General features: G+C 33.7%; 1 protein-coding gene across 1 annotated transcript; it reads left to right on the top strand.

Annotated features, from left to right (window-relative positions):
- Window positions 1–8,369: 8,369 nt before the first annotated feature.
- LOTGIDRAFT_158539 (hypothetical protein) lies at window positions 8,370–17,782 on the top strand (the record flags this gene model as incomplete). The annotated part of the gene is made up of 3 exons (XM_009051694.1): window positions 8,370–9,341; window positions 13,108–13,228; window positions 17,727–17,782. The coding sequence occupies 3 exons, from the start codon at window positions 8,370–8,372 to the stop codon at window positions 17,780–17,782; spliced, it is 1,149 nt and encodes a 382-aa protein (XP_009049942.1).
- Between the last annotated feature and the right edge of the window lie 1,511 nt (window positions 17,783–19,293).

Raw genomic sequence — 19,293 nt, 5'->3', positions numbered from 1 at the left:
CAGTAGCTTATACGTCTGAGTGAATGTATTATGTCTGCAGATACTGCACCAGTGGACTGAAATATATCTAAACATATCCGAGTAAATACTTAATTAAAGGTTTATGTGTATGGTTACACTATTGTTGAGAGTTAGGTATGCTTACATTGCTCTAAAATTAAGAATTGGTTACATAACCATATGTATGTTTACATTGATTTTAAGGAATAGATGGTTACACTGATGTTAGAGAATAGAATATATATAGTTACACTGATGTTAGTTATTTATGTACACTGATTTTATTTTTATATTTGTTTGGTTTCACTGATTTTATGTAATATGTTTGGTTTCACTGATTTTATGTAATATGAATGGTTACACTGATGTTAGAGAATTGGTATGGTTAAACTGAAGTTGTGGAATATGAATGGTAACACTTATGTTAGACAATAGGTATGGTAATACTGATTTTAGGGAATGTATATGGATACAATGATGTTAAGGAATATGTATGGTTATACTGATGTTATGGAATGTGTATGGTAACACTGATATTAGTGAATATATATGGTTACACTGATGTTATGGAAAATGTATGGTAACACTTAACACTTAAGTTAGAGAAAAGGTATGGCAACACTGATGTTGGGGAATATGTATGGTTACACTGATGTTAGGGAAAGGTGTTACTGATTATAAGGCTTTTTAAGGTACTATTATGATGTCAAGATCTATGTATTATAAAAGGGAGTGCCAGTATTGATGGTTATTATTTATGCCGGACAAATATAAACAGCCCCGAGATAAACTTTTATCGCAATTTCCATTTCTATCTTATCAAGTTTTAGAGCACAAACAATCACTAATTATATATTATGTAATGTAGTGTTATCTGCCTTGGGCAACAGACAATTAAGCAATTCCACTGCCAAAACTCAGTCCATTGTCATATTTCAGTCATTAAATAGTACGAATATTGATTTTGATGAACAAAATATCACAAATGACCCAAATAAAAGGAGTAGGAATTAAGCATTAAGGAGTAAAGATTAAGGATTAATGTCTTAATATTGGACTGTTTGGTCTTCCGTATTATAAACTCAGAAATTACATTTGCTGACCAATTTTCAACTAAACATTTGAAACATAAGGAAAGCCATTGATAACCGAAAATAAAGGTTCTCCATTTGAGAAGAAATGCCAACGTTGACACATAATTAAGGTTGACATAAGAGGAGAGGGGTTCATATTTCTAAATTTCTGTGATGGATCTGCCTTGAATTTCAAACTTTACTTCGGATAGAGTAAGAAGTATAAGTAAAGCCCCAAGCGATGAATAAACTCCTTGTTCCATTTGATCCGTTGTAATTACATTAATATATATTATTACTTTAGGGTTGTTGACATGACTAGTTGAAATGGTTATCTCCATTCGCCAATGATGTCTTGTTTTATCGTAGATGAAGTTACAGCCGATAATATAAAAATATGTAAGAATTATAAACAGCCTTATGACGAGAGCATGAGAATACCACACTACTTTTGACCTTAAATAGTTTACTATGTTCTTTGATGCTTGGGTTGATTATATTGTTACATATTCATTTTCTTTGGAATACAATTTATTCATTAGCTTAGAATATTGACATTTCTGAAGAGGCATCCTTTAAGAATAGTTAGTACATAACCGACGTTATCATATTATGTGCAACATTGATGTATAAATCATGCTTTTATATGATGTAAAACTGTAGGCAACTGTTATTTTTAGACAACTGCCAAACAGGAATTGCAATCGGAAACATTTTTCTAAATCTTTTGATGAGAAATTCCACCCACATGTTGTCCTGTCTTACCAAAATGGCCACGTAATAATAATCACAAATTTGTTATCTTTATATCCAATTTGCTATAATCTATTGTAAAACTTTGTGAGTAAAGATTATTACCTCAGGGCTTCGTTTATACTTCCATTTTCAATAAACATTTTTATCTAAACTGTTTTTTCTGTGCGGTTTGACATTTTCTTGGGTTTTTGTTCAAGGCTATATCTTTGGACACTGTGAAGATATATTTTGAATAAACATAAATAGGCTTCAATCTGGATGTCAAAAATAATCTGAGTCTGAGAGGTTTGGACATTCATTCTGGATTTAACAGTTTAGACACCAATCTGGGTGTAACAGGTTCAGACATTGATCTGGGTATGACAGGTTAAGACATCAATGTGGGTGTAGCAGGTAAAGACAACAATTTGGGTGTAACAGTTTAAAACATCAATCTGGGTATAACAGGTGAAGGCATCAATCTGGGTGTAACGGGTTTAAACATCGACCTGTGTGTAACAGGTATACACACCAATTTGGGTGTGACAGGTTAAGACACCAATCTGAGTCTAGGCCTAAAATGTTTAGACATTGATCTGGGTGTGACAGGTTTAGACATTGATCTAGGTTTAACAGGTATAGACACCAATTTGGGTTTAACAGTTTAAGACATTAATCTGGGTGTAACGGTGACATTAATCTGGTTGTAACAGGTTTAGACATCGACCTGTGTGTAAGGCGTTTTCGAAATGCCTGTGTTCATGGTGTTCGTTCGAGAGGCATACTTCAATGTTACCAGTTTCTAATATAAGTATACAAATTCCCAATAAAGATGACTATCAAATAAAACAGTACACCATAAGAATTCGGGATGACAATTATTTAGTTTTAATTCTATAAATCCAATTTGATATAAAAAATCATTAAAATACCAACTCAGCATATTAACAAAAATATGTTAGATCATGTGGGACTTGTTGACTATATATAGAAAATAATGGATTGGGTTGTTATAAATATAGTTTTTCTATAATTAATTGATGCAATTAACAGTAAAATGCTAAACTAAGAGGAAACGGAACTATATATAATTGCTGATACTGAAATATAATAGATGAAGGCCATACTATGCTTAAAAACAATTCACACCAAGGTGAAACATAATCTTGGTGTCTAAATCTCCTACACTGAAGATTGATGTATATACCTCCTACACTGAAGATTGATGTATATACCTCCTACACTGAAGATTGATGTATATACCTCCTACACTGAAAATTGATGTCTATACCTCCTACACTGAAGATTGATGTCTAAGCCTCCTTCACTGAAGATTGATGTCTAAACCTCCTACACTGAAGATTGCTGTCTATACCTCCTACACTGAAGATTGATGCTTATACCTCCTACACTGAAGATTGATGCTTATACCTCCTACACTGAAGATTGATGTCCATACCTCCTACACTGAAGATTGATGTCTATACCTCCTACACTGAAGATTGATGTCTAAGCCTCCTACACTGAAGATTGATGTCTAAACCTCCTACACTGAAGATTGATGTCTATACCTCCTACACTGAAGATTGATGTCTATACCTCCTACACTGAAGATTGATGTCTATACCTCCTTCACTGAAGATTGATGTCTATACGTCCTTCACTGAAGATTGAAGTCTATACCTCCTACACTGAAGATTGATGTCTAAGCCTCCTACACTGAAGATTGATGTCTAAACCTCCTACACTGGAGATTGATGTCTAAACCTCCTACACTGAAGATTGATGTCTAAGCCTCCTACACTGAAGATTGATGTCTAAACCTCCTACACTGATGATTGATGTCTAAGCCTCCTACACTGAAGATTGATGTCTAAACCTCCTACACCGAAGATTGATGTCTAAGCCTCCTACACTGAAGATTGATGTCTAAACCTCCTACACTGAAGATTGATGTCTAAACCTCCTACACTGAAGATTGATGTCTAAACATCCTTCACTGAAGATTGATGTTTAAATTTGTTACACTCAGAATGATGTTTAAACTTGTTACAAACAGATTGATGTCTAAACCTCCTACACTGAAGATTGATGTCTAAACATCCTACACTGAAGATTGATAGCTAAGCCTCCTTCACTGAAGATTGATGTTTAAATTTGTTACACTCAGAATGATGTTTAAACTTGTTACAAACAGATTGATGTCTTAACCTCCAACACTGAAGATGCATATACCTCCTACACTGAAGAATGATATATAAACTTGTTACTAACAGATTGATGTCTTAACTTCCAACACTGAAGATTGATGTCTAAACTTGTTACAAACAGAATAATGTTTAAATTTGTTACACTCAGAATGTTTAAACTTGTTACAAACAGATTGATGTCTGAAACCTCCTACACTGAAGATTGATGTCTAAATCTCCAATACTCAAGATTGATGTCTAAATCTCCTACACTGAAGATTGATGTCTAAACTTGTTACAAACAGATTGATGTCTAAACCTCCTACACTCAGACTGACATCTTAACCTGTTACACTGACACATATTTTTTCGCTTCTATTTTCTGAACATAACAATAGCTGAATTTTCTCCTCGGTCTGTGCTTTCGTAATTTCAATCATATTGTTTTTACAACCACTTTCAACTATCATAGATGTCTTAACCTGCTACACTCATATTGATGTCTACATCTGATTAATTTATATAGCTCTTAAATCTTAAACTTTTATACCCAGAATCTGAGTCTCTAACACCAAGAATGATGCCTAAGTCTTTTACACTCAGATTGATGACTAAATCTCTTACACTCAGATTGATGTCTAAGTCTCTTTCACACACAAAGTGATGTTTTAATCTCTTACACTCAGATTGATGTCTAAGTCTCTTTCACACACAAAGTGATGTTTTAATCTCTTACACTCAGATTGATGTCTAGATCTCTTACACTCAGAATGATGTCTAAATCTCTTACACTCAGATTAATGTCTTTATGTCTTACTATCAGAATGATGGCTTAATCTCTCGCATCCAGAATGGTGTCAAAACCTTAACACACAAAGTGTATACACTCAGATTTATGTGTTGCCAATACTGTTTAGAAATTTAAATGTGTGAATGATTTAGATTAGTTGTACACATTTTTGCGTAATCTGCAGATAAGTCTGAAAATTCGTGTACAGCTTTTTCCGGAGTATTTTGATAAAAGTATCCACTAGTTCTGATATAAAAGGACATGAACTATAAAATAATCAATGATCTTGATTAGACCAATATATAATATAATATTAGTATAACCTATGATTACAACATGATTACTCCATACACTGATTATTTTATCAGGACCTATTAGTCTTTCATCCGCTTTAATCAGATATATGTACTATATAGATCTTAAACTATGTAGAAAATTACGAAATAAAAGCCTTGAGGGTATTAACGGAACTCTCGCCTTCATGCAATCATTCTTATAATCAATGAACAACATTTAAAAGCCAGTAATTGTCAACCAAAAAAAGAACAATGTATAATTTTGAAGTAACCTCTGATTATATTGAGATAAGGGTTGTTTTTAAAGTCATCTTGATCTTGTTTTGACATGAATATTCTCCTACGACTTAATTCTGGTTTAAGAAAAATATGATATATTAGAAACTAGAGCATAATCCTGTTGAGAATTGAAACTTCTATGAATCTTGTAGAGTTGATAAGATATAAGTTCAAGTCTTGTGGGGTTACATTTCAGTGTTTGATTGCCCAAGGTGGTGATAGGTGAATACCGAGAGCCAAAGAGTAGGAATAATATGCCAGGTTAGGCTGTACAAATTGTTATTTATCATGATTAAGAACGGCATCAATGACAATCAAATAACACTGTTTTGTCACGAAGTATCTCAAATTTATAATAGACAATAAAATTTATATAAAAAAAGTAATTTACCGTTCACTCGTTTAGATACAACTGACTATGAGGAGATGAAGTTATCTGAGGTTCTTTGCCCAATGCTGACAAAAAGACTTGTTTTCTGATCATATTACTTAACAGGATATTGCTGAATCAATCTGTAATTTTCCTATTTAATGGGGAAAGAACTAAAGGAATTGACATAATCTGTTGTAATGTAACTTGTTTTCATTTGTGTAAATTGAAATTATTTTGTAACAATGGTCTTAAAGATTTTTTAGATGGTACCAAATATTAAAAACTTCAATTATTTTAATGTATCATTTAACATGTTTCAATGTTTAAACGTGGAAAAGAGCACGATTCCAATCCTACAGAACATACTGACGTTGGCTACCGTTTTGAAATATTATAACAAAAACTATTTTTAATCATGACGTCCAAAGCAAAATCAGAATGATGCAAGAAGAAGAGATAAACACACAAAGGTCTTTTTTAAAGCTTTATAATGACAGTAACGTCAAAGTAAGCAAAGTATAAATCATTAATTAATCTATTTTGCATATACTTAGTGAGGAGTAGGGTGGGTGGTAGGAATACAAAATATCCTGGTTCCATTATTGACCGGTATTGTTTGAAATTTTGACAAACAAGACAAGTCTTTTTAAAACGTATCAGCGAGACATTCATTGAGAATGATATTTTGAGAAGTAAGAGGAATTGTGATTTCGTGTTGGCAATCCATGGCAATCCATGGCATGATCATTGATGTATCATTAGTGAAAAAAAATGAAGGAAATTAAAAAAAAAAGTAGAATTTATTTCTAGTAATTTAATATCGTGACATATAGTGTACTTGCATTTTTGTCAATCACTCTTAGATAAAATCAAATGCGTTTAATATAAAAAGGTAACAGTATTTTTAATGCTAATGCTATTTCCATAATTTTTTTATTCCTAAAATACTCATGGATTTCAAACATATTTATTTTTGAATTTTTATATTAGCTACTAAAAATTAGTTAGGTGGTTAAACAGTCTTAGTTGACTAGTGTGTCAACGTACAACGTGCGACAACCACGAAGCACATAGCTGGAATTTCAATCTGCATTATCAATTACATATTTTGCAGAGAACAATATTTCTGAGAGCGAACGTCACATTCTTATTAAATCCATATACGAGTCAAAAACGACCATACTCTGACAATGGCAATAAAACTTAAAAAGTCACTTAAAATTTTTCAATACATAACATATGAATACCAAATTCCACCCAAATAGCTTCTGTATCGTTTGCAAATTTCATGTGGTATCACGTGCCTAGGGCGTGGAGCACAGACTAAAACTGTAGCCTCTATCATCCGCACATAACACTGTGGACGACAGCGTATTATAGATACGTTTGTAACTACTTTGAATTATAATGATTAACTATCTATTTTCCCGAACGATCGGAAATTCTAACATCCTATTAAATTTATCGCTGACGTGATCCATTGGAAATCGAAATTCGTACATCTGTATGTATTTGTTCGGTTGAAATATTTAACGCAAATTAAAAGATGTTTGAATCAAGTGCTTTCGACTAATGTGCATCATAGATGAGCACATGTAACCCATAGTGTATAGCGTATTAATTACGGTTGTACTGGCGGGAAGAAATACGGTCTCCTTATACCCTGTTGCGACACGCCTGAGTTTGATTATGAAAAGTCTAGCAAGCGTCAAGGTGAAATTCAGGAAGTTCGCCAAAAGACCTTGCATACAGTTAACCTTGAAAGACATGTCGCAACTTTTTACATGTTTTTTTAACGATTTATAAACAACTGCAATGATAAAGATTCAAAAACACTAAAAAGGTTTTTTCAATAATTTAAGAATGTAAATACATGTATGTTTGACATTTATCAACAGCGAAAAATTTAAGTATTAGCATTAACAAGATTAATGGCAATAATATTGATAGTACCGATATCAATTTAAGGTCATATAGATAGAACAATGATCATTGCTTCATCTTTTGAAAATGCGTGCAGTACAACCCATTGTAAGATTTAGATCTCTAGATTGCAGAAAACGAATTTATACTCCAAAGTATCCACCACGGCGCTTTACAACTATTGTATTGTATAGAGAATATGATTCCATTGTTGAGCGATTAATTATATCAGCTTCATCTTTGCTTCATCTTTTTCTTTTTCTTTGATAAAAACGATCATCCAGAATTTTTTCCAACAAAATCTATAAAAATCAATGAAATATCGACGCGTTGTTTTCTTATTCGTGTATAGTTAGTATCAATTTAAGGAAGAAGTATTATTGATATCTTATTAAGGAATCGATCAAATTAATCTTAAATAGCCTTGTTTATTTGCCCACATAAACACTCTTTTGGGGAAACCTCTCCGATAATACATCGATTTTTTTAATCCCACGCATGAAATGATCTCTGTGTATGGTCACAATAAATAAATAACCCGTGTAGTTGGCATTGAATTACTTTGAGACCATCCTTTTCTTTACAGATTCAATGTGGAATCTAGAGAAAACAAACTGGCGGTGAAACGCAGAAAAGCTCGAGAAAAGTGACTGAGTGAAGTAGACAGTGATAGGAAGGATAGGTACAGTAGTGTGAGGGTTACTATTCGGAATGGAAAGATATTGTGGACTGGTTAAAACTATTTTTCTTGTCATTTTTCTATATTTTATTAGTGTCAGCTGTGTCGATTCATTCGTTTGGTACGGTGACCATCGTCATTTGTTTAATCAGTTCAAACACGAAGCACAACATACGTTACCGCAACCGGAGCATACTGATCCAACTCCGTTCCCGTTTACATTCTGGAGAAAGAGGAAGAGAACATCACTTCAAACTCAGATTTTTTCTAATACGAAACCTAAATTACGGAAATTGTTTATTAAGGATGCTCGATTAACGAAACTTTCTAAAATTGAAAAATTATTGAAAAGCAAAGTGAAGTCACAATCAAGCAAAATTGATGAAGGTTCTCCTTCTGTGCCTTACTTTAAAAAATATTCCAAATCAAAACATACTGCAACAAAACTATTACACCAAAATTACCACAAAACAAATATTCCTCATTTAGCTAGTGGACTGCTAATAGATGGGACATTTTATGAAATAAATAGTCAAATTGGCGACTCACCGAAAGTGGCAGTTTTCTCTAATCTCTTGAAAACTTCCGATTCAGACGACGAGCAACGTGTGATAGAAGATTTTGAATTTCCAAATTTGAAATCTTCACAAAGTGCCGCACTTAAAAACACTAAGCAAGTAAAAGCTTCAGACATGTCGGACGATGTTAAGTGGTATGCTCCCGAAAAGTTAGATGCAGCGATACAAGCAGATAAAGGAAATCATCAACTATTTGCAGACGGATCAAGGACTTTAAATTCGTATGTTCCGTCAGTCGAATCTGATTCAAACACTGGTCAGCTTGGTCCTGAAAATACTAGGAGTGCTTCTCACGATGTTGCCTTTGGTGGTTTCGACTCATTTCTTCAAGACCAGAGTTCCCAGAGCTTTTCAGATTCCACGTTTGATGATCTAGGACCTAGTGGTAATACGGGTTTCATTGGCGGTGGTTTTGACATGGATGGGGTAAGTTTGTTTTATACTTTGTGTCCAAAACTAGTACTAAAATCTAAATGGGGGCCACGATAGGAAACATAATTAGAAATTCAATGATTAGATAGCCATAGTTTCAATTGAGGTAAATTTCAAAAAGTTAAAATATGGTAATAATAAAGAACATTAAACCGGGTGCTCTATTCTAAAAATCATTCGTTTGTTCATGTACGTGTGATAACACATAGAAATAGATTATATCTAAATCCACAACTACTATTAGGCTTTACCATGCATTTACAACTTACTTTCAAATTTCACATAGGAGAGAATTTGACTTTCCTGTAAGAGCCGGGATGTTATTAAAGGACTTATTTTATCGTCAGTTAGGTGGACATCTCTAACCTTTCCGCCGCGATGGCAAATTGAATCCCAGGAACTCACAATTAGATTAGCATTTTTGCAACCATGCTTTATAGAACTTTAGAAAGAAAAAGAGCAGTCTAGCAGTGTCAGTGATTCGTATTCTTATATTTCTATAGGCCTACTATTATCCTGTTAAGGAATGCCTCCTTGAAACGTCCTAGTGCATCCTGAAACAAGGAGGTATAACAAATCTAGACAATTGAATATACTTTATCAATTATACCTATCAAATAATTTTAAATTGTGACCAGATTCTGAAACGTGCCGATTAAAACTAATGAGACTGCTAAAATCAATTGATTATTACTTTAATCTTTAATCTTTCTCTTTATGTACATTGGGACCAATATAAATGTTTGAACAATGCTTGTTCACGTCTCTTAATCAACGGGCATTAAAATATTATGTTTCAACATAGAACTGTAATATTTTATAGTTCTATGGTTCCAACGCTGAATCGACAATTTTCTAAAGGAATCGAAAGAAAATTTAACACCTCTAAGGCAGACGAAGCTAATAAAATTAAATTCATTTTAAGAAGTAAAATGTTTTACGGAAGTGTATCAAGGAGTTGATAAGATTCAGTTTGATTTATCAGATTGAAATATATTTTGAATCATTTTGTTCTAAGCTCTGTCCACACGAGAAGTGGACCAAACAATAAATAAATTAATAGCAAAAAAAGTCAGGATGAATAAAACTGACTCGTGTGGACGCATCTCATCTCAAGTTTCTACTTGTCATAGAAAAATCTATATTTTCGCCTTATTGTAAAGTTCAGCGACACGAATAGCATAGTTGATTAATTAATAACCTGAAACTTTCAAAATGAAATTGAATTAACCATGAAATTGATGCATAAAATAATGAATGTCACAGAAGGTTAGAAGAGTTCATAAAATACTAAAGTGTCCAACGTATTTATGTATTTAGCATCATTGATCTTAGTGAAGAACATGAGTGATTTTATATGTTTGTATTAATCTGACAGTTGATGAAGAGAACAGTGAATCTAGCTAGACGAATTTAACCTGTTAGAAAGGGGCTCGTGAACATGACATACAATCTATTGTTATAAATGCGGATCTGAATGGGATGATTAAAAAATTATCGCAGAAATGAATCCCTCATTTCATATAATTAACACATGAATGAAATCAATCACCGAATACTGTATTAGTGAACACGGGATGTTACTCCCTAAGAGCGGCAGATTATGCTTAGAACATTGCTAACAGTCGGTGTACAAAATGATCTACTCGAAAATCGATCATTTTTGTCGGATAATGTCCATAAGAAACAAAAATTAAATCAATCAATCGGCATGATAGCCGGTCAACTACTAAAAAGGTGCAAAAAATCTCTCGATCGTCATGAAAATCCAGAGGCATCATTTTTGCATGTTGCAACCAAAAACAGACAAGAATCCGTAGAAAATTGTAGACAGTTGAGCACAAGGTTAATGTTGACAAACACACTACAGCCTGACAAGAATATACCATTGTCATGTTTTTCTCCAATAAATCCTTGTTGTTCTTGCACAGTCTCACAATAATCATCAAGTCTCATCTTATTTTACGCGTGTTATTTCAAACACTATTTTCATGTGTAGAATTATGCGTAAAATTATAAAAGTTGTTATTGTATTCTAGTCAGGGTAGGGTAGAATGGAATTAGAGCAGGATACACTTTATCTATCCTATGTTTTACTAACAACAACCGCTCCCAATTTACCCAGAACTAAGCTTATTAGTACTCATGTGTACTAAACGACCCACAGTGTGAAATTTTAGGTACACGATAATGTCTACTTCTGGTGGTGAAGGATTGGGTCCAATGGTTTAACCAAGCGCTACTGTACATACATTCGTGTCTGCAAATATATCTAAACTAAATAAGGTGATATTAGTAACATGAGTCACTTTTCACGACAGGCATAATCCCGCGAATATGGCCGTACGAGTTCCTAGAACATGATATATTACGGGTTATTAGGGAAATTGCTCCTATCCATTTTACGATCCTAAGTTTGAGTATTCACCATGACAAAAACCAAATATGACACAAATTTTCGCTTCTTTACAAACTGAACCATCGATGAGTCCATCAAAACACCACTATACAGTCGAGGGTAGGCATTTCCATTCTTCTCATTCGACTGTATCATGGTACTATGAGCAGTAGAGTATCCGGCAATGCCTTTGGACTCATTAATGGTTCAGCTTTGTGGATACCAAACTGTGGCTTTTGTTATTGTGAATATTCTAAAACACCAGCGATCCAAAAATAACTCGGAGTAAATCCCATTAAAAGTGGCATTTTATATCTGGCCCTAAACGATTTGTTGGGCTAGAAGGAGGTCCTCCCTAGGATCCAATAACACGTTCATGTGTTTCTAGTTTAGAGATTTCTCATTTGATTCGACCATAAGTTTCATATTAGGGTTTATAGTACTTAAAGTGCAAAGGAAGCTTTTAAGCCTGTACAGTAATAGTTTATAAGCGATTCTTTATGGCTGTATTTAACACATAAATCATTGCTGAGCTCACTCCACAGACCAAGGCTTTATTGGATTGTTTTCATTTTTGTTAACAAAAGCTTGTAGTGCCAAATCATCAGTTTCTGATGGTTGAACTACTACCAAAATACCTGATTTGACAAACTAGTCATATTCTATAAATGCTCTCAATTTACACGTAGGCTTGGAAATTTGTAGCAATTTCATTGTCGACTCGCCTTTAAAGATTCCTATGTAGAACGGTAAAGGACTGGATAATCAAACGCCAACACGACAAACACTTTAGAAGACATCCCATTTTTCAGGCAGGGGACAAACTACTGTAAGGAAATTAATAGTGATTATACAATTTGAAATTAGTGAAAGTTTCGGGTGTGTAGTTTCATCGTAAATCTTCTATAATGTGCTCTTTCCATTTCCATAGTGGCAGCTTTTCGGTGTTCTTTTCCAAAGGGCATCTGTATCTTTTCAAAAAAGGAATCATCAATATCCCCTCTTAAAATAACATCGTCCTTTCAAAATTGATAATTATATTAACGATTGCATCAAGCTTTCATAGAATAGGAAGAGCATTTCTTTGTATATGTCGAATAAATCCGTTTCTATCAATGTCCATTGAAAACGATACAAATATTGTTTTAACCGCATGACTATGTTTTGGGTCAATTTTTAGGATGCTTGTTCACCTGCATGCTCCTTTAGCAACGGTAGGTATTACCCATATAGATATGGATGATATTTACCGTTGCTAAGGGAACATGGCTAACCTGGGGTATTTCAAGTCGACTTCGGGTGGCCTTGTAAGAATTTTTCGTTGCTTAATTTTGAGTATTATATGTTTATTGTACATTTCAGTCCCATTGTTATGATATAGATACAAGAACGTGTTCAACAGATCGCGATTGTAGTTGTTATGGATTTTATCACTGTTCGATAAATAAGTGCCATTTGTTGGATAATTTGGATGTAGAATCGGGTAAGAACTTAACATAAATATTTCTTAAAAGACATGTTTTTATTTTGATGTATGTATATATCTATCAACAACGTTGAGTTGATTCTGGCGTTGTCTAGTTTCACATAGGCATGACATTGATTATGTAAACTTTAGAGATTATTATCATGTTTTTAATTTGGAGACCAGAATTTGTTTCTAATGCAATTACTTATTATTTTCATCACCCTTTGAAAACAAACTCAGAGTCAAAGACAAATACTAATAGGTAGAAGATATACCCGAGGCGAATGTGGGTAAAGTAATGGACTATAATTGTCTGTGATTGAAAGATGATATTAAGATAATAATTTAGAAATCCCTTGTAATCCGGTATATCATTTATATTTCTTTGATACAAAATTAACCCTTTAATGAGTCTGTAACTTACTTACTATGTATTAATGGACATTAGTCAGTCAGCATAACTTGTGTTTCAAACTAGTTTATTTCCGACTTATTCAACCAATGAAATCGTAAAGTTACAATACAAAGGAGTCTCTTAATTTCATTTATTTATTTATATATACATGTATGAAAATATGAAATTGAAACATGTTGGCAGTAAAAATTAACTATCTTTATCGTTATTGATCTCATTTAACTACATGTATATATATATATATATATTCCATTTTTTGACGGCTGATACTTATATAAATCAAAAGAAGAGGTGCTCTAATTGGGAAAAATACCAGTTTAACTCAGAAGTCAATAATTAACTCGTAATTACGAAGGGATTCCAATGATCAAGCGGTCTCACAATTTCCATAATGGAGGTACCGGTAACTCTATAAGTGCCTTTTCACAGCCGAACATTACCAAAACAGGCAAATACCAACCGAAAAATTTAAAACTTCAATGGTTATGTTTCCAAATTCGGGAACTATTTTCTACAAATATGTCTTTTAAACATGGTTTAGCTAAAAAGAAATATATATAAAATGTGGTTAGATTATCACGATCTATTTTAGTCAGTGAATAAACAAGGAATCTATTATCACGATCTATTTTAGTCAGTGAATAAACAAGGAATCTATTATCACGATCTATTTTAGTCAGTGAATAAACAAGGAATCTATTATCACGATCTATTTTAGTCAGTGAATAAACAAGGAATCTATTTTTAGCTTTTTCAATCGGAGTCGTTTTTGTCACCCGATTCGATTAGGTTTCGATTTGCTCTGCTCGTACCATTAGGTACGATTTGCAGTGGCCCACAAATGTGATAACAGCGATTAGGCAATATAGCTGACTGCACTGTCAACAAAAGAAGGTTGTCTATTAATATTAGCCAATGACATCTATATTTATATAGACAACATTATGATCAAATTAGCCAATAGTATAAATTACCAATGACATCACACCAAATCGAACCGCCTAACCACCTACTGAGACGGTTAGGTCGATCAGCCTAATCAGTTTAGGTAAACTGTCTCACAAATGCACCGATTAGCCTAAACGTCCTGGCTCACAAATGCACAAAATAGCTCTACCTAATCGAATCGTGAGACAAAAACGACTCGGGTTTCAGTAAATTTGATCCCCAAAAATTTTTATATCCTCACACAATATTAGCACTTTTGATTTATTCATTAGAAACCTCAATTAATCAATCAAAAAGCATGATTTGACCCATGTTCCTTAAGCAACGTTACATGATAATGACCATGTAACCATTGCGCTCACAATCAATTGATTTTGATTGGTAGAGAGTTTACTTCTGTAGGCCTCTAAATAAGATTCCTTCAAATAAATTATTTTGGGAAAATGTTTGAATAACCAGACACAAAATTTTAGTAACAAATTTGCTTTCTGAAAATTGAGACTCAATGTTCACGGTTGAGTGTTTTGACATGTAGTGTCAATTTTAGAACAGCTATTATATGGTTTTCAGAAGAAGAATGAAAATAATATCTTCTATGATCTTTACAACAGAATATTCATATTTGAAATGGCATGCGAATCAATGATTCGGCAAAGCGAGTACGAGTACTCGAATGAATTATGTCCCCTTCAATTTCGCCTTTACCGGAAAAATCCCACCTGAAAACTTGAAAAATTGCTTTAGATGGACGGAAGTGTTAGAATGCTCTGAATTTTGTTGTGAATATTAAGTTTGTCAAGTTTCACATCGATTGATTATCCAAGAAGGTGGTCATTAGAGGCCGCCATTTGCAAACACCTTCCTTTTACACCAAATGTTACGAGATTCCTGATTGGATATACTTAATAGGACGTATGGTTTGCAAAGGGATGTTATTCCTCTAATGGCCCTATGGGATTTTACATGGACATTAGGGTCGTATATATAGAATTATATATCGTATATCGTACGAGACTTATAGTTTGATACATACTTTGACAGTCAAGTGACATTCTGACTTATTAATTCTTGACGGGAATCGCAGTCTATCATCCGGTATTTGTATGTTTGTCACTTGTAAAACATCATGATTATACCCTTTTTCAAAATAGAAGGTGTTTTGTAACAATGAAATTAATTGCATGGCGAAGGGTGATAAAAAAAATGTTGGAGGCACTGTGTCATCATGTACATGATAAATTTGATACTTGAAGTTAACATTTAAACCTACTCGTTGTACAAGATCCCATCTATTTTCATACGTAATATCCTAACTCAATGCAATGCCACATTTTGTTACGTTATTAGTGAGTCCCAACCGTAAATAAAAACAAATGTAACTGGTGCATATAATAACAATTGACAACAGTGACTCAACGCATATTGAAAACCGAAACATAATTATGTCTCTATTCCAGCCTCTGATAACTACTTGGACAGATGTCGGCTAGTGCCCTGTTAAATGGGAACATTCCGCATCTCCGCAGGCAAAACCAAGATATATTTTGACATGATTATTTTTGTAGTGCTGTCATACCACCAGTTTCTCCCTAGACCATCTATATCCATCAAAGTTTGACAAAGACTGATCGGCTAGTTAAAACAGCGTTCGCAAATCCCCATTATTTTAACAGTGCCGTTTTCTTCTGACAACTGTTAAAATATCCACCAGAGGCTGGAGTAGATGCAGATGATTCGGACTTATTGAAAAGATCAAATAAGCTTTTTTTAAAAGAAATTACCATAGTGCAATCATGTACGACCAATGATGGGGAAGGCCTGTATACTTCCAGATGATTGAAAACTGAAGTGTTGGCTGACTTCTAATTTATTGACAAATTTGGTGACAAGAAAGATTTAATGAACTCAATAACACCAAATGCCATGCATGCTCTGATTTGGTTGAGATTTACAATCAATACACGTGGATGATAATTGTATCAGAGTCTGAATATACACCTACATCTTTATGTGTTTATTGTCGTCACCCATGTCCGGCGATCAACAATATATCATAAAAAAGGTACAATTCTACGCTGATTTTGACGATACTTGAAGTAACTGTTTATTGTTTGTTATTAATAAAAATACATACTAGCAAGACAATTCAATCAAAAATCTCGTCCAAAGGATGGCAAAATCGGAAGTAAAAGTTCATCAGAGAAGTATCATCAGTTGTGTTTGACTGATAGTTTCCCTTCTTAAAATTCAAACAAGGACTTGTTAGTTATCTTTATGTCACGTTTGTCATAAAATTAACATAGATATTGTGACGAAGCTTGATCTCACTTTTCCAGACAGTTATTAACAAAAAGATAAATTTTGGAAATCTGCATCAATTTCAATTGTGATGGTAACAAGCTACCAAGCTCACAACAAACAACCGACATAATTTTGTTTTCAAAAAGAACCCCAACACAATCAGTAAAATTTTGTCATATACTTTTTATACACCCACATGAAATGGGGGGCGTATATTGCCGTCACCCATATCCGTCCGTCGGTCGGTCGGACTCCGTCCGTCCACAATTCTTGACTGATTTCGACGAAACTTGGTATGGTTGTTTGTAATCACCCAATGATGAAGCCCTTGTTCTTTAAACGCTCGTAAACACTCTAGAAGGTGCAATTCATGACGGATTTTGATGAAACTTGGCATGAGTGTTCGTAATCGTCCAAGGATAAACCATATTGAAAATCAGAAAAATTGAAAAATATTTAGTATGAGTATTTGCCCTTGTTCTTGAAAACGCGTTCAATTTTTAGTTTGTAAACACTCTAGAAGGCACAATTCTTGACGGATTTTGACGAAACTTGGTTTTATTATTCATTATTGCGCTGAATATTTGTCTTCTAGAGTTTTCACGAGCTAAAGATTGAACACGTTTTCAAGGACTAGGGGAATAACTCATACTCGATATTAATCAGTAACGCCCTAAAGAGTTCAAAAGAAGTGTATGACTGAAGGTTGAATATTTCATACTGGTGATTGTTACTGTACTGCTAAATATTTAGGTTCAAAATCAAAGCTGCCAGTGGGCGTATATAACCTTGCCTGACAAGCTATCTTTAAAATATACATCGTTCTGAAATATATGTCTTCTATTATAGATTCGGACTCGACACCAATAGGAACATGGTATGATGAACCAAGAGCATTCAAGTAAAGAGATGGAAATTGAATTATCCTTAAGATTATGGTTGTAGAGAATTACGTTGTCCACTGTAGGAGACAGCTAATGAAAGAACGTTAATGTGCATGTACATCCATATACTTAGTGTGACAGCTTGGGCATCAAGAGACGATTGATGCGGCGGATTAATTTTTTGTCGTGATGGTTGTGTTGAATGGTTGCTGGTGATGAACCTACTTAATGCCACCAGTGAACAATAATTACAAGTTGGCTCTGGTGTGATTTTTGGAAAACGTAATGAGGACATAAAGCATTAACATTGAAAAATGTATTATAAATATATATAATAGATATTTTATTGTTATTTAATTTATTTTTGTTGATATATACCATAATAATCCGGGTGACCTAGACCATAATTTATTTATGTCAAAAATATAAAATACTAAAAAATACGATACGATGTAGATGTCATATGTCATAAATATTTATAACGACCTGACATATTCGGCTAAATTTTATTTTTTTCGATTAGTATCACGTGAACCTTTATTGTATCATCCATTTATGGTTAACTTAATATCGAAGTATCTGTCAGAATTATAGAACACAATTGTTGAAATGTCATTGAACGTAAGTAAAGAAATAAAGAATAGCATTTCCTGTAAACGCTATGTCATGACCAGCATATGGATCAAAACAACATTTTCTATAAATAAATACGTATCAAAATTGAATTTAGGACTAGACCAATATCTCTTCAAAGCGATCAAAGACATAAGCAGTATGTTCGACCATTTATCCACCATTGCCTGAATTTTATTGATATTTTATTTTTGAATCTTTGAGATTATTATGTGTTTCGATTTTTTGCAAATAATGTAAGGATAAATATGACTGTTTTGAATTATTTTGTGATATTGTATCCTGTTTAATATTGTATTCAAATATATATTTTGAATTGCAACAACACAGTGTATGTCTTACACTAAATTATTGCCACTAGTATATTGCCGATTTTGTTTTTTAGTGAAAAGTTATATTAAACTTGCTCTACTGGCATAAATAAGTTGACTGAATGATTCTGCACACTGTGCACATTTGGTGTGGTGAGATCAAAGCTTGTTATAGATATGTACTATGAACTACTTTACCGCTCCACTTTGGGTTCACGTCGAAGCGGAACGTCATGCAGTGTAAATGAGGAAAATGTCAGAACATTAGCACACTCGGTGTGTTTTTTAGGAAACATCAGATGGGGGTGGCGAGGGGGGGGGGGGGGGGACAAAGCCGGGCCAGACTCTTTTTGGGGGGTAGGAGGGGCGATCATGGACCTCCCTTGTCTGTACGGAGAGACGCAAATGAGCACACGGTTACTCCACCGATAAGTGAACTGTCAATAGTTCTTTAACGTGCATACATGTATTCACGGAGGCTCGGTAAATTGCCCCATTCCTACGACTAAATGACTTTTCCATGTTATTATCTACTGACCATATATCTCGAATATATAAAAAAATATGTCACCATATGACTATTTCCTC

Source organism: Lottia gigantea (assembly GCF_000327385.1).
Source record: "Lottia gigantea unplaced genomic scaffold LOTGIsca_17, whole genome shotgun sequence".
NCBI lineage: Eukaryota > Metazoa > Mollusca > Gastropoda > Lottiidae > Lottia > Lottia gigantea.
Note: the sequence above shows the minus strand (reverse complement) of the source record. Positions and strands in the feature narration are given on the sequence as shown.